General features: G+C 59.8%; 1 protein-coding gene across 3 annotated transcripts in view; it reads left to right on the top strand.

The window, feature by feature from the left end:
- The window catches only part of C2CD2 (C2 calcium dependent domain containing 2), a 58,542-nt gene extending 31,756 nt beyond the window's left edge, over positions 1 to 26,786 (top strand). For 2 of the 3 annotated variants that reach the window (XM_036443823.2, XM_036443822.2), the window contains 10 exons: positions 66 to 188; positions 882 to 1,005; positions 2,602 to 2,710; positions 3,498 to 3,562; positions 6,039 to 6,163; positions 7,232 to 7,406; positions 8,471 to 8,584; positions 11,043 to 11,170; positions 13,341 to 13,704; positions 23,174 to 26,786. In XM_036443823.2, the coding sequence (XP_036299716.1) occupies positions 66 to 188; positions 882 to 1,005; positions 2,602 to 2,710; positions 3,498 to 3,562; positions 6,039 to 6,163; positions 7,232 to 7,406; positions 8,471 to 8,584; positions 11,043 to 11,170; positions 13,341 to 13,704; positions 23,174 to 23,394 (1,548 nt within the window). In that variant the 3' untranslated portion in view covers positions 23,395 to 26,786. The remainder of the gene's footprint in view (positions 1 to 65; positions 189 to 881; positions 1,006 to 2,601; positions 2,711 to 3,497; positions 3,563 to 6,038; positions 6,164 to 7,231; positions 7,407 to 8,470; positions 8,585 to 11,042; positions 11,171 to 13,340; positions 13,705 to 23,173) is intronic. The other variant, XR_004988993.2, reaches the window with a different exon arrangement.

Raw genomic sequence — 26,786 nt, 5'->3', positions numbered from 1 at the left:
CGCCTGTCCTCTTGCACGCACGCGTGGTTAGGAAATGATCTGGTGACTCCCCCCTCTCCCGGCAGGACCGGGCCGGGGAGGTGAAGGCCATCCGTGAGACCCTCAAGGACATTCTGAAGCACCTGGTGAGCTCCGCCTCCCCGTCCGTGGTGCTGAGCTCCAGGCCCGTGGACGTGCGGGAAGCCCAGGTGAGCTGCTTGCGGTGTGAGTGCTCCCGGTGCGGGTGCTCCGAGGCCCCAGAGGACCGGGGCCGGCTGCCCATGGCACCTGTGTGCGTTTCCCGTGTTCCTCCGTCCCGCACGGTTAGAGCCCGATTGCGCCAGTGCTTGCTGGTCAGTAATGGCTGCGCTCTGGGGAAGCCTCCAGTTCAGGGCACGGGGTTCTGAAGCTCGAGGGGAGGGGGCGGTTTGGAAGGAAGAGGGCCACTCAGCACATTCCACCTACCTGGGCTGGACCCTCCGCCTTGTAGGAGCCCAAACTTGACTTTTTACTGGGGTCTTGGGCAGTGTCCTGCCAGAATTGAGGTTCCCGGGAAAACCAGTTAGCACTGGACAGGCCCACTGCCCAGCCCAGGCCGGGGCCAGCCGGTGACCTGCAGCCTGGAGAGGGCGTCCACTGCCCGTTAGGCACCTGGCCTGGGTCCGGCAGGGACCCCACGGCGGCTCCAGGCTCCACCCTCAGTACGGTTCTGGGGAGCCCTCCCGGGCTGAGGCATTGCTGCCGTTGGGAGACCGGAGGCCCCCCGGGGAAATGGTTCCCGTGGGCGGCACCAACCTTCCCCTAAGAGGGGAGCTGCCACCCACAGCCCAGACCCCGGCTCAGGCCCCGCGGCCGCCTCTGTCCTCCGCCTCCCACGGTCACGGCGCCTCCTCTTCCTGCAGAATCTCCAGCACAGCACACCCGCCCCCCAGGACCCCTGCCCCCCCAAACCTCCACGGGCCCACGACCTCAAGTTACTGGTGAAGAACATCCGGGCCTCGCTGCTCAACGCCCCTGGTGCTCCAGGTGGGTGATGGGGCACAGGGCTGGGTGACGGGGTACAGGGCTGGGTGACAGGGTGCAGGGCTGGGGGTGGCGGGGGGCAGAGCTGGGGGTGGTGGGGGGCAGAGCTGGGGGTGGCGGAGCGCAGGGCTGGGGGTGGCGGGGTGCAGGGCTGGGGGTGGCGGGGTGCAGGGCTCGGGGTGGCGGGGTGCAGGGCTCGGGGTGGTGGCAGGTGCCGGGCCGCTGCAGAAGCCTCTGTCCCACGGCACGAGCAGAGCGGGCGGGTGGCCTGGGGGTTCTCGGTGGCTCCCGCCAGGCAGGTCTGCAGTGTGATCCTGTGTGAGAGGAGGCGACCCCCTGGAGGCCGTCATAGCAATGCGAGCCCATCGGATGCAGCCTGGGTTTTCCAGATGGGAGGGAGGGAGGGAGGGAGGGAAGGAAAAAAGGAAAGAAGGAAGGAAGGAAGGAAGGAAGGAAGGAAGGAAGGAAGGAAGGAAGGAAGGAAGGAAGGAAGGGGAATACAGCAGTAGCTTTCCCCTTTTCCTTGAGTCTGGGAGGCACCATTTACTTTTCTTTTCCCCCCACTGTTGAGCCTGAAAATGCACACTCAGCATCCCTGACCAACCTGCTTTTGGGGGAGGGACCCCGGGCGGTTTGTTTGTGTCCAGCGGGGACCCTCCGGTGCAGAGCGGCTGCCGTCTGAGGGGAGAGGAAAGTCCCCCCGGAGGAGTGCCTTCCGGGGGCTGTGAATCGCTGCTGAGACCCAAGGGCTCCGCAGCCGGGACAGGACGCAGTTGTGCTGGGAACAGCAGTGCTTCTCTCTATGGTCAGAGGGTGTCGGGGTTCCTTCTCTTTGTCTGCGAGGAGCTTCTTTCCGTTCCCAGTGCAGACAGGCCCCACCGAACAGCCAGCATTCGGCAGAGCTGGGTGCAGTGATGGCTTTGGGAAAAGCGCCCACGTGCTGCCTCCTGGGGCCCCACGCTCAGTGACTAAGAGGGGACCTCCCGGACCCAGTCGGCCGGGGTTGGGGTCCTTCAGGGTCTGAGCCTCCCCTGGGAGGGGATGGTGAACCTTGGTGAACGCCTCACGGAGCCAGGCACATGGAGAAGGGCCGGCAGAGCCCAGCGATGGTTGATCGCATGGTGTGTTCAGACGCCGCGGGGCAGGCAGTGCCCAGGGGCGGGCAGTGCCTCGGAGCAGAGGCAGCTGTTGGCTAGTGGAGTCCCTTTACCTGGACAGACACCCAGAGAGGTTTGAAAGGAGCTGAGCCAGGTGTGAACACCACACCTGGGGTAACTAGGGAGTGGATTCTCTGTGAGTTGTCCCCACATCTAGCAAGTGGTGGGTCTTGGCCAGAAGCGGGTCTTGTATTCAGGTCGCCCCCAGGAGGATCCCCTACCGTGAGCAGGCGCTTGGGGTCAGTCCGGGGCTCTGCAGTGTGGGTAGAGTCTTTAACCCCAGGGGAAGTGGGATGCTTTGAGAGTTTATACCTGACAAATGGAAGGAAGTGGGTGAGCAGGACCTTGGGCACTGTACTGAGCCTTCCTTGGAGTGCAGAAGTGTCTCAGAGCTGTGAAGAGGCAAACGTAAAAGGCAGTGCCTGCCTGTGTGTGATTCCAGGCCCCGCCAACCTCCGCTGCCACGTGCAGCTCAACGACCCCGCTCAGAAGCTCGCCAGCGCCCTCCCGAGACACACTACGGACCTCACCTGGGAAGACGAATTCGCCTTGTGCGTGCCTGTTCCGTTTCCGGGGGCCTGGGTTTCCATGGTGACACCTGCTCAGATGGCCAGCCCCTGAGATCCTTTCACAGCACACAAAAATGACTTCTCGTTTTTAAAAAGCATATTAGGCATCGGAGGCAGCTTTAAGTCAAACATAAATTCCTTTTGGAAGGCAGATCTGCTTATGCTCCAGAGATATCCAGTGACATTTCATACCCATTTCTAATGCTAAAAATCATTAGAACAAGATTTACGGACACTTCTTTAAAAATATATTTTTAGAGACAATCCCTGGAAGTGATGAAAACCAGAAGCAGTCCCAGTAACGTGAAGTTACAAGCACCTGTGTGAACTAGACCCACCGTCCTCAGGATGTTGGGTAATTCTAGGATATTAGGCACTAAATATTAAGGATAGTGAGGTTGCACATAATCTTTATGTTCTTGGTTATGTGTCTCGCAGTTTTTTGTTTTTTTTAAAATATATTTTATTGATTTTGTACAGAGAGGAAGGGAGAGATAGAGAGTTAGAAACATCGATGAGAGAGAGTCATCGATCAGCTGCCTCTTGCACACCCCCTACCGGGGATATGCCCGCAACCAAGGTACATGCCCTTGACCGGAATCGAACCCGGGACCTTTCAGTCCCCAAGCCGACGCTCTATCCATTGAGCCAAACCGGTCCCGGCTGTCTCGCAGTTTTTAAAATAGGGATGATGACTAGTCCTTCCTGTAGTCAGGAAAAAAGTACTATTTCAAAAAGTGAGGGCTCACAGCTCTTTTTCTCTGTGCAGCGAGTTGAACGCCAAGTCGAAGGAGTTGCACCTGCAGATCTCGGAGGACGGGCCGTCCGCAGAAGGTGGGTGGCGAGCAGGGGGACGGAGGCCCTGCCCTCGCGAAGGGTCATCCAGGGCCGGGCAGGGCGGGAGACCCCGAGGCGGCCTCCCCCACCCCCCATAGCATCAGGGCCTCCCCAGGGAATGTTTGGCTGAAAATCCATTCAGGTATTAATAAGGTGCATTATGGGAAAGAGTGTATTCAAAGAGGGTTTTTTTTTTTTTATCTGTTTATTTATTTACCAGATATCCAGAGTCTTTTATTTTTAACAGTTCTTGGTTTAGAGAAGCAGTTCTCAACCCTCTTAGCCTCAACAGACTTAAAAAAAAAAATTTTTTTTAAATTATGATGAAATACATGTTGCAACGGTTGTCACCTTGGCCACGTTTTAGCGTGCAGCTCAGCGGCGTTCAGGGCATTCACATGATTGTGCAACCAGCACCACCATCCGTCCAACTCCTTTCATCTTGCAAAACTGAAACTCAGCCCCACTGCACACTGGCCCCCTCCCCCTCCCCAGCCCCCAGCATCGCCCTCCGTCTGTCTCTATGGCTTCCCACCGGCTTTTCCTTGGAGAATGAGCCGCAGCAGCTCAAATTGAGCACATGCGTTAGATGCAGGGAAACAGCGATTAGAGGTAAAAAACCACCATGTCACCAAAGTGAATATGGACCTGCTATAGTTCATAGTTTCCAGATCGATTGGATTTTAAAAAAATATTTTTATTGATTTTTTTACAGAGAGGAAGGGAGAGGGATAGAGAGCTAGAAACGTCGATGAGAGAGAAACATCGACCAGCTGCCTCCTGCACACCCTCTACTGGGGATGTGCCCACAACCAAGGTACATGCCCTTGTCCGGAATTGAACCTGGGACCCTTCAGTCCACAGGCCAATGCTCTATCCACTGAGCCACACCGGTTTCGGCTCGATTGGATTTTTAAAAATCCCCATAAACATATCAAAATTGGGAGATGGGGGGAGGGCTTACCTGTCTCATCCGGCTGTGCGTCCCAGGCCTTCGCTTATCGGCTGGCATTACACAGACCCAGGGCTCGCCGCCCGCTCCCGAGCGGGAACGCTGAGGGGCTGCCCTGACCTGCATCCTGAGGTGCCTGGGCTGCCCCTGAGGTCAGAGCTGACCTTTGGGAGCCGGGCCTGCACACGGGCCCGCTGTTTGCCTGGGGAGAAGCTCCGTTATCCCCGGGGGGGCGGGGAGGGCGGGGGCTCCTTTCGGCTCCATCGGAATTTCATCCCAGCTGGAGGGGGGCTGTGACATTTCAACCTTAACACACACACCACACACACACACCTCACACACACACACACACACCACACACACACACACACCACACACACCTCACACACACACACACACACACACACCACACACACACACACACCACACACACACACCACACACACACACACACCACACACACACACCACACACACACACACCACACACACACACCTCACACACACACACACACACACACACACCACACACACACCACACACACACACCTCACACACACACACACACACACACACACACACACACACACACACACACACACACACACACACACACACACACACCACACACATACATACAAACACGCAAACAAACACACACCACACACATACACACAAACACACACAAACACACACACACACCACACACACACACACACCACACATACACACACACCACACACACACACACACCACACACACACACCTCACACACACACACACACCACACACACCACACACACACCACACACACACCACACCACACACACACACCTCACACACACACACACACCACACACACACACACCACACACACACACACACCACACACACACACACACCACACACACACACCACACACACACACACACACACACCATACACACACACACACCACACACACACACCACACCACACACACACACACACACACACACACACCACACACAGCAAAGAACTCAGACTCACCTATGACCACATTTGCCCCGTTTCCTCTATTGGCTGTGCTCACACTTGGTCACACTTGCTTGTGTGCATGCTCTCTCTGTAACACGCGCACACCTGCACACACACGAGGGCAGTTCTGTGCGTCACGGGCCTTTCACCCCTCAGCTCCGTAGGGTGCGTTACCGACGGGGCTGCTCTCACTGTCCCGGGAACCGCACCAGTTTTCTGCGCTGCCGCGGAACGGTTCCTTAACCGCCGCCCAGATTCCGACTTGTATCCGTGGACCCACAGCTCGTCTTCAGACCAGCTGTGTCCCCCGCGGGGCAGGTTCCCACGCTGCCCCAGCGTCACGCCTCTTAGCCTCCTCGGCCTTTTCCTGACCCTGACCCTGGTCAGATGTTTCCAAGCGAACGGTCTGCCATCAGGAGTGGGTCTGGCTGCAGCTGCTGGCCCTGCCATCCTGCCGGGCCGGGGCCATCCCTGCGCTCGCTCACCGCCGTGTGCTGTCTTCCAGCCCCGCTGGCCACGGCCTCCGTCCCTCTGGATCTGTTCAGGAAGCGGCCTTCCGGGCTGCAGAGCTTCGTGCTGACCCGCGGGCCCTCGGCGGACGGCGCGGCCCTGGGCTCGGTCACCGCCGAGGTACGTGCCCAGCGCCCCCTGCAGGGGAGGGGCGCCTCCGTGGTCGTCAGAGGCCCCTCCTTGTGAGGGGCTGCTTCTCTGTTTTCCTCGACCCGCACGGAAAACGACAGGCTCCTGAGTGGAGGAGCTGGGGATTAAGAAATAAAGGGGGGAAAAAAGAGACCAAGACACAGAAATAGAGAAGAGCTGGGACCCGGGTGGGGGCTGTCACTCTGGTGGAGAGACGGTCACACCCACCGCAGACAGCACAGCCCATCCACGGATTTCCAGAGGGGGTTAAGGTCAGAGACGTTTTGGGTGTGCCCAGGTCCTATTCATTCCCTCATTCCGGGATTTAGCAGATCCAGACCTGGGTAAGTCAAGGTCCTATTCGGTCCTCATTCCAAGCACTTGGGTAAAGATAAGGAATTGGTACTGATCACAGTCTCCCGCCTTTTGGGAGGCTGTTTCTGGGGACGGCCATGCCAGACACCTCGGACTCAGCTGACATTAATTTTTAAAATATATATATATTTTATTGATTTTTCACAGAGAGGAAGACAGAGGGATAGAGAGTTAGAAACATCAATGAGAGAGAATCATCGATCAGCTGCCTCTGGCCTCCCGCCCTACCCCCCCAATCCCCCCCCCCACTGGGGATGTGCCCGCAACCATGGTACATGCCCTTGACCTGAATCGAACCTGGGACCTTTCAGTCCGCAGACCGACACTCTATCCACCGAGCCAAACCGGTTTCAGCTAATGTATAGGTCATCCATGTGCATTCCCAAGGGGCCCTCAACCCTCCGGAAGGTCCCCGGCTGGACCAGGACCCTTCCTGCCCCCGGCCTGGCCGAGGGGTCTGCGGTCATCTCACGAGGGCTGGGGGTCCCTCCGCCTGTGTCCCCATCGTGGGTGCGGCGGCTGGGCTGGAGCCTGGGCCTCGCCGGCCTGTGTCAGCCCCGGGGGGAGGGGGGGGGCCTGCGTTCACTCACCCGGACCCTCCCGGGGCGATCGGGTGAGAGGAGGCCCGCGGGCGGTGCGGGTGGTCCCGGCACTGACCGGACGCCCGGGCGGCCTCCCCCGCAGTTCTGTTACGTGGAACCCGCAGAGGCCAAGTCCTGGCACACGCCCCCGCCGGTGCCCGCCGCCAAGGTGGAGAAGGACCGCACGGTGATGCCCTGCGGGACCGTGGTCACCACCGTCACCGCCGTGAAGAGCAAGCCGCGCCCGGACGCCGGGAGGGCGTCCCCGCTGAGCTCGGGTGAGGGGCCGCGGTCTCGCTGGGCCCCGGGGGCAGAGGGCCCGCACGGGGGGGGGGGGGGGGGGGGGAAGGTCAGAGGGCCCACACCGGTGGGGGGGGTTCAGAGGGCCCGCATGGGGGGCCTTTTAGCAGATCTCAGGGTGCGGGGTTGTGGGGATGGGCAAGACCTGTGTGCAGCTTTTCCTCTTTTCTTTTTTCTTTCTTTTTTTTTTTTTTTAAGAAAATGATCTTCCTGCTTTGTCAGAGGAATGACAGCCTTGTAGTCTGTTCTGAAGCTAAAGCTGAGGTCCCGGATGAAGTAACTTGATGATTTAATAACTTCGTTACGGTCCTGGGGCGAGGGCGCCACGCTCTCGGGACCCGGGATGCGCGTGGCCAGTGTGGAGTGGCCAGTGTGGAGCTGCCCGTGTTGAGCTCGGGGTCAGCAGGCGCGATGGGCCGCCTTTCAGATGCAGCGGAATTCCCTGCCTGTTCCCACGGCACGGCCTGGGAGACACCTGTGTGATTATCATTTTTTAAAAATATTTTATTGATTTCTTACAGAGAGGAAGGGAGAGGGAGAGAGAGCTAGAAACATCGATGAGAGGGAAACATCAATCAGCTGCCTCCTGCACACCCCCCACCGGGGATGTGGCCGCAACCAAGGTACATGCCCTGGAACGGAATCGAACCTGGGACCTTTCAGTCCGCAGGCCGATGCTCTATCCACTGAGCCAAACCGGTTTCGGCTGATTATCGGGTTTTTTTTGTTTTGTTTTGTTTTTTAAACTTATACCGTGTTTCTGCATATACTGAGGTAGAATCTTCCCAGCGCAGACCCCTTCGCATTCTGTTATGAATGCAAAACAGAGCGTGACACTTCCCTCAGGGAAAGCTTTTCTGAAGTTTTATTTAAACCTGAGCTCCCAGCACCCCTTTCTGGCAGCCCCGGCCCCAGAAGAGAGGAAAGAGTGAGAGGCCGTTCGGCCCTCCTGAGGTTGGCTGTGACAGTCAGTTGAGATGAGGTGTGACTGCACGCCCGGTGCCGGGTTCAGGCGATGGGTAACCGGCGTCTGTCCCGGCAGAGTCTCCGCTGCGGACGCCCGTCAAGGTGCGGGTGATCGAGAAGGACATCTCCGTCCAGGCCATCTCCTGCCACAGCCCTCCGGTCAGCAAAACCCTGTCTTCTTCTGACACAGGTAAGGCCGCCCCACGCCTCCCTCTGCCCCTGTTGGCTCCTCCCTCTGCCCCTGGGCTCCTCCCTCTGCCCCTGTTGGCTCCTCCCTCTGTCATCTGGGCTCCGCCCTCTGCCCCTCTGGGCTCTGCCCTCTGCCCCTCTGGGCTCCTCCCTCTGTCATCTGGGCTCCTCCCTCTGTCATCTGGGCTCCTCCCTCTGCCCCTCTGGGCTCCTCCCTCTGTCATCTGGGCTCCTCCCTCTGCCCCTCTGGGCTCTGCCCTCTGCCCCTCTGGGCTCCTCCCTCTGTCATCTGGGCTCCTCCCTCTGCCCCTCTGGGCTCCTCCCTCTGTCATCTGGGCTCCGCCCTCTGCCCCTCTGGGCTCCTCCCTCTGTCATCTGGGCTCTGCCCTCCGCCCTCTGGGCTCCTCCCTCTGCCCCTCTGGGCTCCTCCCTCTGCCCCTGGGCTCCGCCCTCTGCCCCTCTGGGCTCTGCCCTCTGCCCCTCTGGGCTCTGCCCTCTGCCCCTCTGGGCTCCTCCCTCTGCCCCTCGGCTCCTCCCTCTGTCCCTGGGCTCCTCCCTCTGCCCCTCTGGGCTCTGCCCTCTGGGCTCTGCCCTCTGCCCCTCTGGGTTCTGCCCTCTGCCCCTCTGGGCTCCTCCCCTGCCCTAGGCTCCGCCCTCTGCCTCGCCCCTGATGAGGGAGCATTGGTTGGGGAGTTTGGGAAGTTCTTTGAGGAATAAGTTAAGCCGGAGAAGGAGCGAAATGGAAGCCGATGGAAGGCCAGGAGGGTGGCGCCTGCTGCAGTGAAGGAGGCGAGGCCCTCCCTGGATGGAATCCCTGAACATTCCTCTCTCCTGTTCAGCATCCGAGCTGTGTGACTCAGGGCGTGGGAGGCCTGGGGCGTAACTGAGAGCCAGCTTCAGTCTGGTCCCCGCTGTCCCCGAGGCCTGCTGGGAGGAGGGTCCCCCAGACCCCGGCTGCCCGTCTCCCACCCTTACGGCCGCTCTCACGACGGCTTTAAAGAGCTGAGCTGTCTCTCAGTCAGCACAGCCTGCGTGGGGCTCTGGGGCCCGCGGCTCTGGCTCCGCTCCCCGCTCCCCGTTCCTCGGTCTGTGTCTGATCTTCCAGGTCAGGGGGGGCCAGGAGGAGCAGGTGGGCCCGGGGGTGGGGCAGGGTTCTCTCTTGACGGGTGCTACCCTGGGATGTTCTGGATCCTCTCTCCGGGGGTGTCCCTGTGGGAGTCTCCGTGGTTCCCGGGACGCAGCCCTGCAGGTCCCCCAGCCCAGCCCCGTCCTGTCCGCTGGAGTCAGTGGGAGTCACCGCACGGCTGTCTCCTAAAGCGCCCTCCCCCCCTTCTCTCCTCCCTCTCCTCTCCCTGCGGCCTGGCCAGGCTGGCACCGCGCCCTTCGTCCCTGCAGGCCAGGCCCAAACTGAGATGAGAAAACCTGCTTTTACATCAGGAACGGGACCTTTTTCCTGTCATGAGCCATCTGGATATTTATAATGTCCTTCGTGTCATTAGCCCACCCCCTTTTAAAAATATATATATTTTATTGATTTTTTACAGAGAGGAGAGGGATAGAGAGTTAGGAACATCGATGAGAGAGAAACATCGATCAGCTGCCTCTTGCACACCCCCCACTGGGGATGTGCCCGCAGCCAAGGTACATGCCCTTGACCGGAATCGAACCTGGGACCTTTCAGTCCGCAGGACGACGCTCTATCCACTGAGCCAAACCGGTTTCGGCTAGCCCACCCCTTTTGCAGGCCTCACACGCCCTCGGGCCCAGAAGCTCCCCTTGTTTTACATCCTACTCCGTGTTGTGTTGTCACTTCCATCTTCCTCTGGTAGCACAGAGGCTGGGCCTCCATCTCCCAGTTTCCCAGTCAAGAACTTAGAAAGGACCCGCTTCAGGCCGAAACCAGTTTGGCTCAGTGGATAGAGCGTCAGTCTGCGGACTGAAAGGTTCCGGGTTCGATTCCGGTCAAGGGCACGTATTATACCTTGGTTGCAGGCACATCCCTAGTAGGGGGTGTGCAGGAGGCAGCTGGTCGATGTTTCTCTCTCATCGATGTTTCTAACTCTCTGTCCCTCTCTCTTCCTCTCTGTGAGAAATCAATAAACTATATTTAGAAAAAGGGCCGGGGACGGTGAATGGGATTCCGTGCTCAGAGCCCAGGCACGCCGGCTGGTGCGTGCCGAGTGTCCCCAGATGGTGCCCGTGTGTGGTTCTGACCGCGGGCAGGGGCCGCTTGTCCGCGCTGGCCCTCAGCCTGACACCAGCGTGGCCGCCCGTCTCCCCAGGGACGGGAGTGACTGCTCTGTCCCCGAAGGTCCGGGTCCCGGAAGGTTAGCGGCCTCTTGTTCACCTGCCCTCACCGTCTTCCATGCCCTCCGCCGAGCAGAGGCTCCCACCCAGACGCACCGTGTCCCCTCCCGGAGGGTCCCGCAGAGGCTCAGCGCTGCCCCTCCTCCCCCCAGAACTGCTGGTGCTGAACGGCTCGGACCCCGTGGCCGAGGTCGCCATCCGGCAGCTCAGCGAGTCCTCGAAGCTGAAGCTGAAGTCGCCGCGGAAGCGGAGCACCATCATCATATCAGGGATCTCCAAGGTGTGTGCCCCCGCCCCCCGCCGCTGTCCCGCTGCCCCTCCCTCGGGGAGCCGCTGAGCTCCCGGCCACGGTTGCAATGACGCGGCCTCTCCTCTGGGGCAGTTCGCCCGCTGATGGAGGAAACACAGCCGATTCCGACCGGGTGCGGGGGCTGCTGAGGTCGGTGAATGGTTTGAAGAAACGTCCTCGGGAGAGAAAGGCCGGCAGGTGCTGGGGACGGCACCTCCTCCCTCATCCCCGCTCGGTGACGGGCGCTGTCACCTTCCAGGCTGCACCTGTCCACACCGCCTCCGCGTTCCGCAATGCGCGGCGCGCCCTTTGCCCTCCGGGGCGCGCGGGGCGCGGAGCTTGTTTTTAAACACGCTCCGATCCCCTTCCTCCGGCTGCTCTGGGACGTTTGTCCGGAGCAGAGGGTGGGGCGAGGCCGTCCATCCCCAGGGGGCGCCAGGCAGGCCGGGCTGCCGGAGAGGCCAGCCCCTCTGCGAGGGGCCGCCTGGCGGTCCTGACGCTTCTCTCACAGGTCAGACACCTGGGGAGCTCTGGGCAGCTCAGCCCCCTCCCCCCCCCCCCCAGGGGAACGGGAGCAGTGGAGGCGGGGCTGGGAGAGCCATGGTGGGAGGAGGGACCGAGGAGGAGGGATGGTTGAACCCCGAGGGCAGTGGATTGGTGGAGGGCACCAGAGGGTGGCGCAGGAGGGCCCTGCCCTCAGCTACCAGGAGAAAGGCCAGAACGGGAGGTGCCAGAGGGGAGTCGCCGTGAATCTCAGGGCCTATGGGTGGCCAGTGCCACGTCCCAGCAGGCACCGCTGGCTGGTGGCCTCCAGGAGCAGGTCACGCCTCCCTGGCTTCCTGCGTGCACTTCCCGCCACAGCCAGCAGGCGGCGAGGGCGTCTCTGGGACTCCCTGACCCCAGGCGGGGGTTTTGTCTGTGGAGGTTCTGGGTGCACAGGATGACGAATGACGTAGGAGGAGGCTTGGTCTTCTCCTCTGAGCTTCGTTGTAGATCAGCAGCAGCTCATGGACCTTAACGTCTGCTCACTTGATCCGACCTCGAGTCCCTGGGCCCCCGAATCAGAAAGGGCAGTTCAGGGGCACGGAGCAGATGCTCCTGTGCACCTGCCCCCGGTCAGAACCTCAGCCCAGCCCCCAGAGCCCTGTGTCCCCCATAGTCCCTTCCCACCCTCCAGAGAGACGCCTCCCTGACTCCCAGCCCAGGGGAGAGCAGCACCTACACGGGTTTTACACACGTGTAATTCTTAGGGCACACGCTGCATACCAATTCGTTTCTACTTTCAGGAAACCTAAAGATGCTGTAGAAACAAAGATTCAAAGACGGACTGAATCTGGGGCTCCGGGGTTACCCTGTGGCCTCTCTGAGACTCTTCCACCTCACCCCCGGGGCTCCCACAGGCGCCTGGCAGGCCCATGGGCTGGGGCAGAGATGCCCCCTCCCCCGACCCCTTCCAGATTCCCAGCTCAGGCTGCGCCCCTTGCGGTGACTGAGGTTCAGCCCCCGATATGCACCTATTTATATATATATAACTGAATAATATATGTATAATTCAGTTCTTTTTAAATTTAATATAATTTTTTTAATGTTTTTTAAATTAAAAAAAATACATTTTATTGATTTTTTTACAGAGAGGAAGAGAGAGGGATAGAGAGTTAGAAACATCGATGAGAGAGAATCATCGATCAGCTGCCTCCTGCACACCCCCACCGGGGACGTACCTGCAACCAAGGTACATGCCCCTGACCGGAACCGAAGCCGGGACCTTTCAATCCGCAGGCCGATGCTCTATCCACTGAACCAAACCGGTTTCGGCTAATATTCAATTCTCTTTAAATTTAATTTAATTTTTAAAAGTCTCACTTGGGACATGCTGAGAGAGGGGGGGGGGGGCGGGCAGGCATCGGCTGGTTGCCTTGTGTATGCCCCCTGCTGGGGACTAAATCCACAGCCCAGGTATGTGCCCTGACTGGGAATCGAACCCGCAGCCTTCCGGTGCATGGGGACGACAGCCACCAGCGAGCCACTCTGGCGGGCGCAGCCGCGTGTTAGAGGAGCTGCCTCCGGGGCCAGGCCTCTCGGACGCTTTGGAATTAGCCAGGATGTTGGGGCTGATTCCTCTGACCTTCCCTCTCCCCGGCTCTCCCTCTCTCCCGGACAGACCTCTCTCTCTCAGGACAGTGACGCCGCCCTGATGCTGGACTACGCGGCCTCCATGGACAGCAGCCGCCAGGAGGACGCCCCATCCCCTCCGGGGGTGGCCTCGGCCTCCGCCTCCACCCCATCCGAGGAGGCGGGGGAGGAGGAGGAGGAGGAGGAGGAGGAGGAGGAGGAGGAGGCGGCGGCAGCGGCCTCGGCCCAGGCCGCACTGGCCCCCGAGCCCCAGGACGGTGGCGAGCTGGCCTCCTGGGGGGAGTCGCAGGCCGAGGCGTGGGACGGCCACGCCCTGCGGGACCCCGAGGGGGATGAGCTGTCGGAGAGCTCCCTGAACGTCTGGGAGCCAGGGGCCCCCAAAAAGCACAAAGGTACGTGCCCTGCACCCCGGGATCGACCGCAGGCGGCTCTGCTCCTGTGCCGGTTTCCGAGCTTCTGGCTCTCCGTGTCCGCCTCCTTCCCCTCCCCTCAGCGTCCCACCCCGCGTTCCCGCACAGACGCCGGTGCTGAAGGTCAGGGGGTGCACGGCAGGGCTGCAGAGTCCTTCTGAACGAATGGCGGGGTTCCTGCTCGGAGGGACCCCTCCTCTGGTCGCCCCCCACCCCCGCCCCAGAACAGGACTAAACCAGGCAGAGACAGGGCCCCCTAAGTTAAGGTGACTGGACTTCCCGCTTTTGGCGGGACCGTCCCGATTTTTTAAACAATTTGTCAAAATTGTTAACAATCAGGAGGGTCCCGCCAAAAGCGGGACGTCTGGCCACCTTACTCTAAGCATGGAGGTTGGCATTTCTTTTTTTTAAAATATATTTTATTGATTTTTTACAGAGAGGAGGAGGAGAGAGGGATAGAGAGTTAGAAACGTCGATGAGAGAGAAACATCGACCAGCTGTCTCCTGCACACCTCCTACTGGGAATGTCCCCTCAACCAAGGTACATGCCCTTGACCGGAATCGAACCTGGGACCTTTCAGTCCGCAGACCGAGGCTCTATCACTGAGCCAAACCTGTTTCGGCGAGGTTGGCATTGCTGCTCATTGGTGCCTCTGAGACACTCACTCCCCTCCAACCAAAACCAGACCACCCCTCCCGGCTGGAGCCTCACTCTCCCCCAAAGAGAGAAGCTTCCGGAAAGGGAACCCATCAGCTCAGTGCATGTCCCGATGAGGGGGTCATTCCATCAGGATGACCTTGGCTTCCGCGAGCGCTCACCCAGGCTTTCCTGTGGGAATTCCTCTCGTGAGGCACGTCAGACGGCAGGGGCGGGAGGGACCGTGGGAGGGAGTGCAGTCTGGGCCCCGGGCCAGTTCCAGGGGAGCCTTCAGGGCTCGCTGAGGCCCAGCTCCCTCCTCGTAACTGGGAATTGGGGACGTGCCCGCCGCTCTGCCCTCCTCCCTCCATACCCTGCGCGCCAGGCCCTGAGCCGACGGGAGTGACAGTGCGACTGGTGTGAAGTCCTCGGCCCCGAGCACATCAGTGGCAAGAAGTGCCAGGCGGGAGCCCGGCCGGCCGGCTGTCCTGCCTCGCTGTCTCTGCCTGTGGCTCCTGGTGCTGGGGCCGGCGGGCTCAGACAGGCGTGTGTGCGGGGGCGTTCGCCGTGCCGGGAGACAGCTTCTGTTGTCGCAGAGAGAGTGGGTGCTGCTGGCTCAGGGTGCTGCTGGCTCAGGGTGCTGCGGGCTCAGGGTGCTGCTGGCTCAGGGTGCTGATCAGGGCGACCCCAGCCTCACCGTGGCCCCAGGTCCCGGTCCGGGTGGGACCCACCATAGGGGCGTCTGTCCATCCTCCCGCCTCCTCCCGTTGGCTTCCTGCCTCTCCCAGGAGCCTCCCTCCAGCCGGCCGGGCACAGATGGGGGGGAGGAGGAGGAGGAGAGGAAGGAGGCGGCTCCGGGTACGGTGTCCAGACCCCATGAGGAAGTCCCCCATGGACTGAGGCTGGTGACTCGAGGGGCTTGGGAAGCTGTGACCGTGCATGACCTCTGGGCCTGGGTTTGGAGGAGGCGGTGTGGCTGCACCCCTGCTCTGGCCGGCTCTTTGTCCAGAGCCGCCAGGACTCCCCTGGCCCGGGGCAGGCAGGGGCCGCCCTTCCCTCCCTCCATCTCCACTCTCGGAGGCCAGGCCTCCCGCCCGCCGCCTGGACACTCTCAACGGCCAGCCTCCCTGAGCCGGGTCCATTCCCGGGCCTCTGGCCATCCTCCTCCCTCTGCTCTTCCTCTCCTCCCGCCCCCCCTTCCCCTCCCCCCGGGTTCCCATCCCTGCTGGGTGTGGCCCTCCCGCCCCTTTCCAGCCACCAGCCCAGTGGATGGCACCCTCCAAAAGGCACCAGGCAGGTGGGCGCTGCTTCCAGCTCTCACTCTGAGCGCCCCCCGAGGCTGGCATTCAGGGCGGCTGATGCGGCTTCAGAAGGGACAGGCGGGCGGGGAGTGACAACGGCCCCGGGTCCCATGCTCGCAGCCATCTGCACTGGGCCCCTCCCAGGTGGTGTCCGCCCCTCGGGGTCGCTGTGAGGCGGGGCCAGAGCGTTGCTGTTTCCCACGGACAGGTTTGCCTGGTGGTGCAGGGAGCGGCCGGGCATCTTCTCTCCTTCCAAACCGGAGCGGGTTGTTCTGGCTGAGGAGCCGGGTGGTCCGGGGCGGCAGGGAGGTCAGAGCCGGGTTTCCGGGCGTGGCTGGGGGTGCAGGGCCCCGAGCCTGTGTTTGCAGTTCCCTCCCCGGAGCCGGGCCCGGGGTCCACACACACAGTGCGGACGTGGCTTCCCGGCAGTGGGACCAGGCTTCCCACGCCTGGCCCGGGCCCGGGAACACCGGGGTGGCCGCGTGTGCGCCGCATGTGTGTGTTACCGCAACACAGCACGGACACGCGAATGCGTGCGCCAAGGCCCGCCGAGCGCCCTGCCCAGCGACTCATGCATGTGTGTGTGCGTGTGCGTGTGCGTGTGCGTGCGTGTGTGTGTCACGTCAGCTCCGCACTCACCCTCTCTCATTCTCATTTTGCTCTCGCACGCTTGTTTCCGCCTCTCCATCTCCTGCTCCTTCCCTTTCGCTTGGAGGACGCTGGGCCAGCCTGAGTTAATTCCTTCACAGTAAGTGGTCTTCGTCTCTATGTGTCTTTTTATTTCATTATTTTACATACATTTTATTGATTTTTTACAGAGAGGACGGGAGAGGGAGTGAGACTTAGAAACATCAATCCTCTACTGGGGATGTGCCTGCAACCAAGGTACATGCCCTCGACTGGAATCGAACCTGGGACCTTTCAATCCGCAGGCCGACGCTCTATCCACTGAGCCAAACCGGTTTTGGCTATGTGTATTTTTATTTTTATTTTTTTAAAAATATATTTTATTGATATTTTACAGAGCGGAAGGGAGAGAGATAGAGAGCTAGGAACGACGATGAGAGAGAAGCATCGGCCAGCTGCCTCTTGCACACCCCCCACTGGGGATGTGCCCGCAACCAAGGTACATGCCCTTGACCGGAATCGAACCAGGGACCTTTCAGTCCCCAAGCCGACGCTCTATCCATTGAGCCAAACCGCTTTCGGCGGCTATGTGTATTTTAAAAAAAAAATTAATTTCTTTATTGATTAAGGTATCACATATCTGTCCTCAACCTCCCATTTCAATCCTCTACCCCCTCCTACTCATGCCCCCACCCCCCTATTGTCCTTGACCCCTGATTGGGCTCATATGTGTACACATAAGTCCTTTGGTGGATCTCTCCCTTTTATCCCCACCCTCCCTCCGAGGTCCAACAGTCTGACCCATGGCTCCTTGTCGCTGGCTATGTGTATTTTTAGACTGTAGCCTTGCTGTGACAAAGCAAGGAGTACTGGAGCACAGCAGGAGTCCACCCCCGTCCTCCCCCGCACCTTCCTAGTGTGACTTCCCGGGTGCAGTTTGTTTTCTGCTCCGTTCCTGGAGCGCCTTTGTCTCAGCCAGCCTGGGGAGGGCGTGTCTCTGAACCCGTCGGGAAAAGCAGCCTTGCTACGACATGCACGCAGACCGGCCCCTGACTTCCTCTGGTCTACAGCGTGCTCCCTGACGCCGGGGCAGTGTGGCTCAGGAGGTGAGCGCTGACCCCGCACTCGGAGGTCACCGGTTCGATTCCCGATCAGGGCACAGGCCCAGGTTGCGGCCTCCATCCCCAGCAGAGGGTGTGCAGGAGGCAGCCAATGGGTGTTGGCGTATTTCTCTCTCTCCCTCTCCCTTCCGCTTCCTCTCAATGAAAAAACACTTTTTTTTTTAAACGAGCGGTCACTGTGATCCCTGACCGTCCACAGGCCGCCTGAGTCCCATGCTGCTGTTTGGGCGGCAGATTGCGGTCTAGGCGCTTCTGTGGTCAGTTTTCCTTCCTATTAGGGTTTAAGACAAATCCCTCAGTGAGCTGTTTATGTCTGCGAAACTCTGTGGAAGCACAGGCACATATGGATTCAGGCTGTCACTCAGGAAAAAATGTTAAATCCCTTCACTTAGTGTTTATTCTTCGGTCTGTAGCTTTGCTAGGACCAGGAACGGTTTCTTTAAGGTGACCAGACATCTCGCTTTTGGCGGGACAGTCCCGACTTTTAACAATTTGTCCTGCATCCCTCCGCGTTTTAAAGAAGTCCCAATTTCTATTTTTAACAATTTGTCCTGCGTCCTGCGGCGTTCGGGACTTTTTTAAAACGCTGTGGGACGAGGGACAAATTGTCAAAAATTGGGACGTCTGGTCACCTTAGGTTTTTTCCCCTTCTTCCTGTCCCCCGTTTACAGTTTTGGTGATTTGCCTCACATTTCACATAACAGGCTCCCTGTTGTGCCCGCGGGAGGGAGCCGTTAAGGCCGTGGCTGAGTCTCGCTTCTTGCCTGGGGTAAGGGGTGGGGGGGGGCGGGTGCAGGCAGCAGGGGTGGAGAAAGGAGTTAGGCTCCTCCCCGGACTCTGGGCCTGGCGTCTGTGCCACGCACCGGGCTCTTAGGCATCGCCGGGCAGGGCTCTCTGAGCACCGGCACCAGCCGGCTCCAGAGCAGAACGGGCTCAGTGATGGTGGGGCTGACGGGCTGACATTGAAGGCGGGAGGCGCAGCGGGAGCTGACCAGGGCGCCTGGAGGCAGCGTTCCCCGTCTCCAGGAGACCTTGGGGGTTGCTCTCCTGGCATCCAGTTGGTTGGGGGGAGCCCGTCCACCTACAGGGTTGTGGTCAGTTCAGGCCGCCGGGTGCATGTGCCACCCATGCCCACTGTGGACTGGATCACGGGTGCTCGGGCCCAGCTGGCCCAGGAAGCTGAGCACGCAGTAGTGCTCGCCAGGACAGCTCCCTGTGGCCTTCCTCCCGCTGCCCAGGGCCTGGCTGGCCTGTCCACTACGGGCCTCAGGCCCAGCGCAAGCAGCTGAGTCCTCCTGGCGCTGTTTTTACTCCGAAGGTCATTGCGATGTGGTGGCCACGTCTAAACAAACAAACTTCATTGAGACGCAATGATGGAGTCACCTGTGCTTAATGCTCAGTTCTCTTCCTGGTCAGTGGGGTCAGTTGTGGGCCCTGGAGAAGGGCTTGCCTTACGCTGTGGCAACTAATCCCTTACTTGGATGCTGTTCCCAGATCGCCCACCAGAGAGTGCTATTGCAACTAATACTTTGCTAGGGTACTGTTCCCAATGTGTCCACCAGAGGGCGCTATGGCGACTAATCCCTTACTAGGGTACTGTTCCCAATGTGTCCACAAGAGGGCGCTATGGCGACTAATCCCTTACTAGGGTACTGTTTCCAATGTGTCCACAGGAGGGTGCTAGGCGATTATTCCCTTAACAAGGTTTTGTACCCTTAGTGTCCACCAGATGGCGCTGTCATGACTAATCCCTTGCTAGGGTTCTGTTCCCAGAGTGTCCACCAGAGAGCGCTATAGTGACTAATCCTCCCTGGGGTGCTGTTCCAAGACTGTCTCCATGAGAGCACCCTCCCCGCCACCCCACCAGCAGGCCCCTTGGAGCCGCAGCCTCAGAAAGCCTTTCCGAGCCCCTGCAGAACTCCAGCTGAGCTCGGGGACATCCTGGGCAGCTGCAGCCCGCCTGGCTCTCCCGAGGCCTCCGGGGGACCGCCCAGGCCGGGTCCTGCCCAGACACCCGCCGGCCACTGCTTCGGGGGCCTGTCCCGGGCAGCTCAGACCGCTCCGCGGCAGCGCAGGAGAGCGAACAGGAGACTTGGGCGCCCGCGCTGGGCCCACATTGGCAGGACGAGTGCATCACTCTGGGGCCTCGGCGTCCTCAGGGTCAGCGGGGCTCAGCGCTCCCCCTGATGTGGCGGGGAGAGGTGTCCGGGGCTCCGGCCTGTAGAATCGCGAACGTCCCCTCACCTGACAGTCCTCTGCCTGAGGAGCTGGTGCTGTCCCCACAGAAGCCGCCAGGGGCACGTCACGTCAGGGGAAACTGGCCGGGCACCCACTGGTTCCTCTGAGGCCATGAGAGAGGACCTGTCCCGTGTCTCCCCCGGCGACTGGTGGTTGGGGGGCATCTCTGGTTCCTCTGGGCGTGTGGATTCAGCACCCCAATATCTGCCTTTCCCTTCACATGGGTGACCTGTGTCTGGGTCCAAGCCTCCCTGTTTATAAGGACACGGGTCTTAACTGGATTAGGGACGGCACTGCGACTTGGTCACTTCTAATTGACCCTGTCTCTAAGGTCACCTTCTGTGGTACTGGGGGGGGGGGTGAGGACCCCAACATGGGGATGTTCCAGAGACGCAGTCCAACCATGACACCACCGCTGCCCACACCTCCGCCCTGGCTCCGGACCCCGGAGCGGTTTCTTTGCAGGGACACCGACATGGGCTTTGGAGATGGGCCTCTGGGAGACACCCTCCGATCGCTGAGACCCTAGTCTCCAGCTGATCCGAGGGTGGACTGGTCTGCTCCCCTCCCCACGCCCCCTGGGGGGATGGGTGGGAGTGTGTGATTAGAGGTTCCAGGTTCACTGAGTGGACCCCTCCATCCCAGTGGGAGAGCCCATGTTACATGTTCTTCCAGGCACCAAGCTTAACTGGAAGCAGGTGCCTACACATCAGAAACAGCTGCTAGGCCCCCAGCCTGAGCGTGCCTGGTCAGGCCGGGAGCTCCCTCACTGCGCCCGGGCACTCGATACACCAGGTAATTAGCCAATGGACACCACTGTGTGCAGACTCCAAGGTCAAGTGCAGTGGATGGTGGTGACCGTGACCTGCACAGACACCCGCCGGCACAGAAATCCCTGCCCTGGAATGGACGCTAGGTGGTCGTCCACCTGGTGATCTTCTGTGTCCCTGCCTCACAGGGATTTGCGTGGCTGCAGGGACGGCCACTGGTGGCCCGCAGGTGTCGCACACCAGGCCCAGGGATGAGAGCGAAACCACTCACCCTCCTGCTCAACCCCTTCCCCAACTGTCATTACACCCTGCACATGGCTGTCAACTTCAGATAGCTGAAGAAGGTGTCCTAAGGTTTTTCAGAATAGAAGGCTTGATTGGATCAGAGGAAAACATAGTTTTAAGTCTTTTCAGCAGATTCAAAAGGCCCACTTCTTGGCACTCTTGAGTGACCCTGCTCTGTTGCTGAGCCTAGGCACACAGGACACGAGGTTCATCCTCAAGGCCAGGTTCGATAAGTGGCCTCTGAAAGTCATGGTCATGCTGCTTTTCTCCCGTAATTGTTGATTCTTCAGTCTGCAGAAAGGGCCAGAGTAGAAGAGTATCCCAGTCTCCACAAGAGGGTGCTATGGCAACTAATCCCTTACTAGGGTGCTCTTTCCAGATTGCCCACCAGAGAGCGCAATTGTGACTAATACTTTACAAGGCTGCAGTTTCCAGAGTGTCCACAAGAGGGTGCTCTGGCAACTAACCCCTTGCCAGGGTCTTGGTCTAAGGGAGTCCACATGAGGGTGCTATAGCGACTAATACTTCCCAGGGTGCTGTTCCAAGAGTGTCCACACAAGGGCACTATGGCAACTAATCCCTGACTAGGTTGCTGTTCCAGGATTGTCCACAAGATGGTGCTTTCACGACTAATCCCTTATTAAGCTCCTGTTCCCAGGGTGCCCATAAGAGGGTGCTATGGTGACCAATCCTTGCCAGGGTACTGTTCCAAGAGAGCCCACATGAGGGCACTATAGTGACTAAGCCCTTACTAGGGTGCTGTTCCCAAAGTGTCCACAAGAGGACACTATGCCAATTAATCCCTTACTAGGGCACTGTTCCAAGATTGTCCACAAGATGCCGCTATGGCAACTTTACTATGCTGCTGTTCCGTGTGTCCACCAGATGGCGCTGTGGCAACTAATCCCTTACTTGGATGCTGTTCCCAGATCGCCCACCAAAGAATGCTATTACAACTAATACTTTACTAGGGTACTGTTCCCAAAGTGTCCACAAGAGGGTGCTATGGCAACTAATCCCTCACTAGGGTACTGCTTCAAAGAGTATTTCACAGGAGGGCACTATGGCGATTATTCCCTTAACAGGGTGCTATACCCTTAGTGTCCACAAGATGGCGCTGTCATGACTAATCCCTTGCTAGGGTTCTGTTCCCAGAGTGTCCACCAGAGAGCGCTATAGTGACTAATCCTTCCTGGGGTGCTGTTCCAAGACTGTCCACACTAGGGCACTATGGCAAGAATCCCTTACTAGGGTGCTGTTCCCAGAGTACCCACAAGAGGGCACTGTGGTGACGAATGCCTTACTAGGGACATAGTGGGTATTTTTGTGAGTCTTGGCTGTTGAAGAACTTGTCAGACCTGTCCATCAGGAAAAGAATGAATTGCCAAATTATCTATAAAGCTCCCTCTGTGATCTGCAGGTCTTTCTTCTTTCCAAGTCACTAACACCTCCATGACTGGTAATGAACTCCACAGACCCGCTGGGCAGGCTCCCTGACTTTGCTGGGCCTTGGTTAATGCCATGCTAAGCTAATTTGTGAAAGGGTAAGATTAGTGAGTTCTGTTGCCGTGGTAGCTTGCATTTGATCTTTAAGGAAGCCTTGCTGTGGAATTTATTTTTGCTGCTGCTAGTTTTTTTTTCTTGCATTGCACACCCCACTCCCTATTACATACAGATTGGTGGAACTGTACCAAATCAGGGGACAGGGGGCCGAGGGGGCCCCAGCGGCCAAGGCCAGGACAGGCTGCTGCCGTCTGGTTTTAGAGTCGATGACAGAAGTCCCTGCCCTGGAATGGATAGCAGGTGGTCGTCCAGCTCACTGCTTCTACTCTCATCCTCCGCCTTTCACTTCCTCCTGTGTTCTGCACACGCCAGTCGTTTTTCTCACGCCAACAGCGATGGCCTGGAGGAATGAGCTGCTGCTTCTTAGAGTCACTTGTGTCCCCTCTTTCCCTTTTCACCTTGGCCCAGCCCAGTGGTCGGCAAACACATTCATCCACAGAGCCCAATACCAACAGCACACCGATTGACGTTCCTTTTGAGAGCCAGGTTTTTAAAAAATATATTTTATTAATTTTTTTTACAGAGAGAAAGGGAGAGGGATAGAGAGTTAGAAACATCGATGAGAGAGAAACATCGATCCGCTGCCTCCTGCACACCTCCCACTGGGGATGTGCCCGCAACCAAGGCACATGCCCCTGATCGGAATCGAACCCGGGACCTTTCAGTCTGCAGGCCGACGCTCCATCCACTGAGCCACACCGGTTTCGGCAAAAGAGCCAGATTTTTTAAACTTAAACTTCTTCTAACACAGACTCGCCCGGGGCCGTGGTATTTTGTGGAAGAGCCACGCTCAAGGGGCCAGAGAGCCGCCTGTGGCTCGCGAGCCGCGGTTTGCCGACCGCGGGCCTGGTCCCTCCGGGGTCCCCTCGCCGCGGCCCCGCTGACCAGCCCTGTGCCTTGCTCTTGCAGGAGGCATCTTGCGGAGAGGCGCGAAGCTGTTCTTCCGCCGGCGGCAGCAGCACAAGGACCCCGGCCTGAGCCAGTCCCACAACGACCTGGTGCTCCTGCAGCAGCCGGAGGGGCCCCGGCGGCCGGGGGCCACGCTCTCCCGGCTCCTCCACAGGAAGCTGCTGTCCCGGCACAGGAGCAAGGTGGCCGTGAACGGCGCCCCCAGCGAGCCCGGCGTGTAGGCCCGGCCGCGGCCTCCTTCGTGGCCCACAGCCCACAGCCCCCTGGACCGGGCGGCATGGATGCCGGCGCGCGGCTCCGGCTGGCGTTTTCCCGCCAGCGTCACCTTGTGCCGGGGAAGGACCGTCTGCCTGACCTGCTGACCCCCGATGCCGGGGGAGAGGGAGGGCCTCGCCACGGGGCTGGAGCTCAATGTCGGGAGGAGACGGACGTGGTGAACATGCTGCAGGGGCCGGGGGGGCCCGGCCTGGGCCCCGGTGCCACCCGCCCTCTGCTTTACGGGCGTTGTTTGGGGTCCACGGCCCCGAAGCAGACGACGGCCCTCTGTGCCATCGGCGTGGACGCTGGCCGCTCAGGACAGAACCGTCCGCGGGCCCCGGGGCCAGAGAGGTGGGCCCCGGCAGATGGGGGTCCGGAGAGAAATGGCGACGGGAATGGAAACACTACGACAAATGCTGCGGGAAGACGTTTGCCTTGGCCATTTAGCCATAGAACTTGAAACATTATGCAAAACCCTGAATATATCCTATGCACATCGTGGGGAGCACTTTCCTAAGCGCACTCTGAGCCTGTCTGCGAGGGGGGGAGGGCACCTTCTCCTGCGGGTCTGACCCTCCCTCGGCGTGTCCGAAGCCGGCGCCCCGGCTTCTCCCCGGCCTGGCGCTCACGGAGCTGGGGCAGCCCGCCTCTCCGATGCAGGGGCAGGACGGACGGACGGGGCAGCGGGAGAACGGGGCGCCCGCACCCACATACCTGGGTGTTCTCTTGCCCGGGGTTGGTTTGCCAAATATTGCCAATAGCTGAAACCAAGGACTTGTAGGGCAAAAGAGGAAATGATTTTGTGTCTCAGGTGTGAGTCTTAGGAAGGGAAGGTTAGTAAAAAAAAACAAACAAACAAAAAAAAAAACGGGCCAGGCTTGCGTCAGATGCCTCTCGGGAGCGCATCTGGCTTCTACTGTGAACAGCCTTGGCAGACCCGGGCGGGGTGGGGGTGGGGGGTGTGTTTGTGTTTCTGTTTCCAGGGGAACACACGATAAGCTCGCTATACAACGGTAATGCCCTCCGTGTCTTTCAAAGCACTTCCTGCGCCAGCAGCCACGTGCGTCCTGTCACCGCGGACAGGACACGCCGCCCCGCTCCCGGGAGGGCCACGTGGGGGCCGTGGGCTTGTTCCCAGGAGCTGCTGCTGGCGTGAACGGTGCTGGTGGCTCAGTCAGAGTCATCCCCCCCCCCCCCCACGAGGTGTCAGAGGCCGCTGCGAAAACTCAGCTTTGGTCACGGATGTGCATTGGGGCCTTCGGCCGCACACCTCTGCCCGCCCTCAAACATCCGCTTCAGGGGTCAGAGCTCTTGCGGAGCTAAAACCCAAATCCTAGCACCCTGCCCTCCCTCCGTGTGGAGGGAGGGATCAGGAGAAGGCGCTGAGAACGTCACTTTACAAAACGCGCATTCGCAGATTCTTCGCCAGCCCAGGAATCCAGGGACTGGCAAGTGACTTTTTTTTTTTTTAACGGACTTTGTAAAGATTCTATTCCCGTTCTAATCACTGTAAAACGGCGCCTGGCACTGCAAACTGTGCCAATGCCACGTGCGTCCCCGCAGGCCAGCGGTCACCACCGGTCGCTCCCACGCTGTGCTTTGCGGGAAGGATCTCTGTGGCTCCTCGTGGCGGCGGGCATGTCACAGGCGCGGGTTAACGATAGGGGCCGGAGCGTCAGAATGTAGGGCGCCGGGCCGAGGGTCTTAGTCCATCCAGCTCCGTGCTTGTGTAAGTTTGAAATCCGGGCGGACTCAGTGGGCGCCGGTGGGAAGCTATCAGAGTGTCAGGCTGAGTGTTTCTCGCTCTCAAATAAACCACCACCAAACCACACCCTGTGAGCCGTGGACCCGGATGGGCCCTGGAGCGCCCTGTCTGCTTTTTATACCTTCCCCACGGGCTCCGCGCCCTCCCTCCCTCCTGACTCAGAACTCTGCGGCTCCTGGGAAGGAGCCTGCTCTGCCTCGCCCTCGTGCGTGAAGCCGGGGCGTGGACACGGACAGAGGGGGCGTCGCCGTGGAGACCCGTGTTTCTCCGTGACTGTTGGGTCCACGGGAGACCCTGTCCACCGGAGCTGAGTCCAGGGGCCCGTCCTCCAGGCGCCTGCACGGGGGGCCACCCTGGCCATCCCTGGGGTCCGAGGACGCAGACGGAGCGGGAAGAGGAGGGGAAGGTGACGGGAGCCCCGAGGGCCGGGCCGCGTCTGTACTGTGGTGCGTCCGTCCGGGTTTGTTTTTGAAAGGTGTCGGGCATTGATGCTAAAGGCGCTGTCATTGAGGTGAGATGTGGTTACACACCGGACACAGAGCACACTGGTTCATGAGTCACCTGCCCCCTCACCCTTCCCGCACGCTTTCTGGCCTGAGGGCCGTGCCCTGGTTTTGGTCTCGGTGACATTTTCCCAGAGTGGCCTCGTAAAAGCCGCTCCTCGCGAGCTACTGATGGGTCCGCCTGGGCCAGGGGCGCACGCTGCTTTTAACTAAGGCGACCAGACGTCCCGCTTCCGGTGGGACATCTGGTCACCTTAGTTCTAACACACGGACCCCGCTCCCTGCGCTGTGGCCTCTGGGGAGGAGGGAGATGGCGCTGGAGCAGCTTGAATGGGGCGTTTACGCAAGTGTCCTGTTCAAACCAGCGGTGAGGAAGGCGTAGGCAGAGCAGCTCGAGCTGAAGTTCAAAGCCAGGCCCCGGCTCCTGAGCCAGTCCCCAGTTAGAAGCTGCCCGGGCCTGTGATCAGGGCTTCCGGCCACGTGGGTGGCAGAGTCACCAATCTTCCCGAGCAGGAGAGGGAGGAGAGTCTGCACTGCTCTCCCCTCCGCCCCCCCCACCCCCATGCACTGCTCCCTGAGTGATCACCTCTCGGCCCTGGGGACCTCACAGGACAAGCTGGGCGGTGAGGGTGGGGGGACATCGGGGGTCAAGACGCTTACCTCTGCCAGGTGGCAAGCAGGACCGATGCCACTGCCCACGCCGCCCAGGCGCCCGAGATCACCAAAGCCAGTGGCATGGGCCCCGCCCCGCTGAGACCCGCCCTGCAGTCTCAGGCCCTGGGTTCCTTCCCTGAGCACCCCTCCTTTCCCAGCCCCCAGCTCCCCCCTCGGGGAAAGTGTCATGTATGATGGCAGCGTGTCCTTCTCTGTGCCCGATGTCACCTGCAGCTACATTTAAACAGAAGCCAAAGGTTTCCAGCAGGCGGACAGGGCTGGCTGGGGATCTCGAGGACGCATTTCCATGACGGTGACTGTATTCCTGGGGGCACTTCAGAGCCCGGGCCAGCCCCGGCAGTGGAATCCTTGGGAGAAGCTGTGGCTGGGACACGAGTGCCGTTAAAGAAATAAACGTGCGCCTGGAACACGG

This window comes from Pipistrellus kuhlii, unplaced genomic scaffold (genome assembly GCF_014108245.1).
Source record: "Pipistrellus kuhlii isolate mPipKuh1 unplaced genomic scaffold, mPipKuh1.p scaffold_m20_p_2, whole genome shotgun sequence".
Lineage (NCBI taxonomy): Eukaryota > Metazoa > Chordata > Mammalia > Chiroptera > Vespertilionidae > Pipistrellus > Pipistrellus kuhlii.
This window is presented reverse-complemented; position numbering and strand designations above follow the sequence as displayed.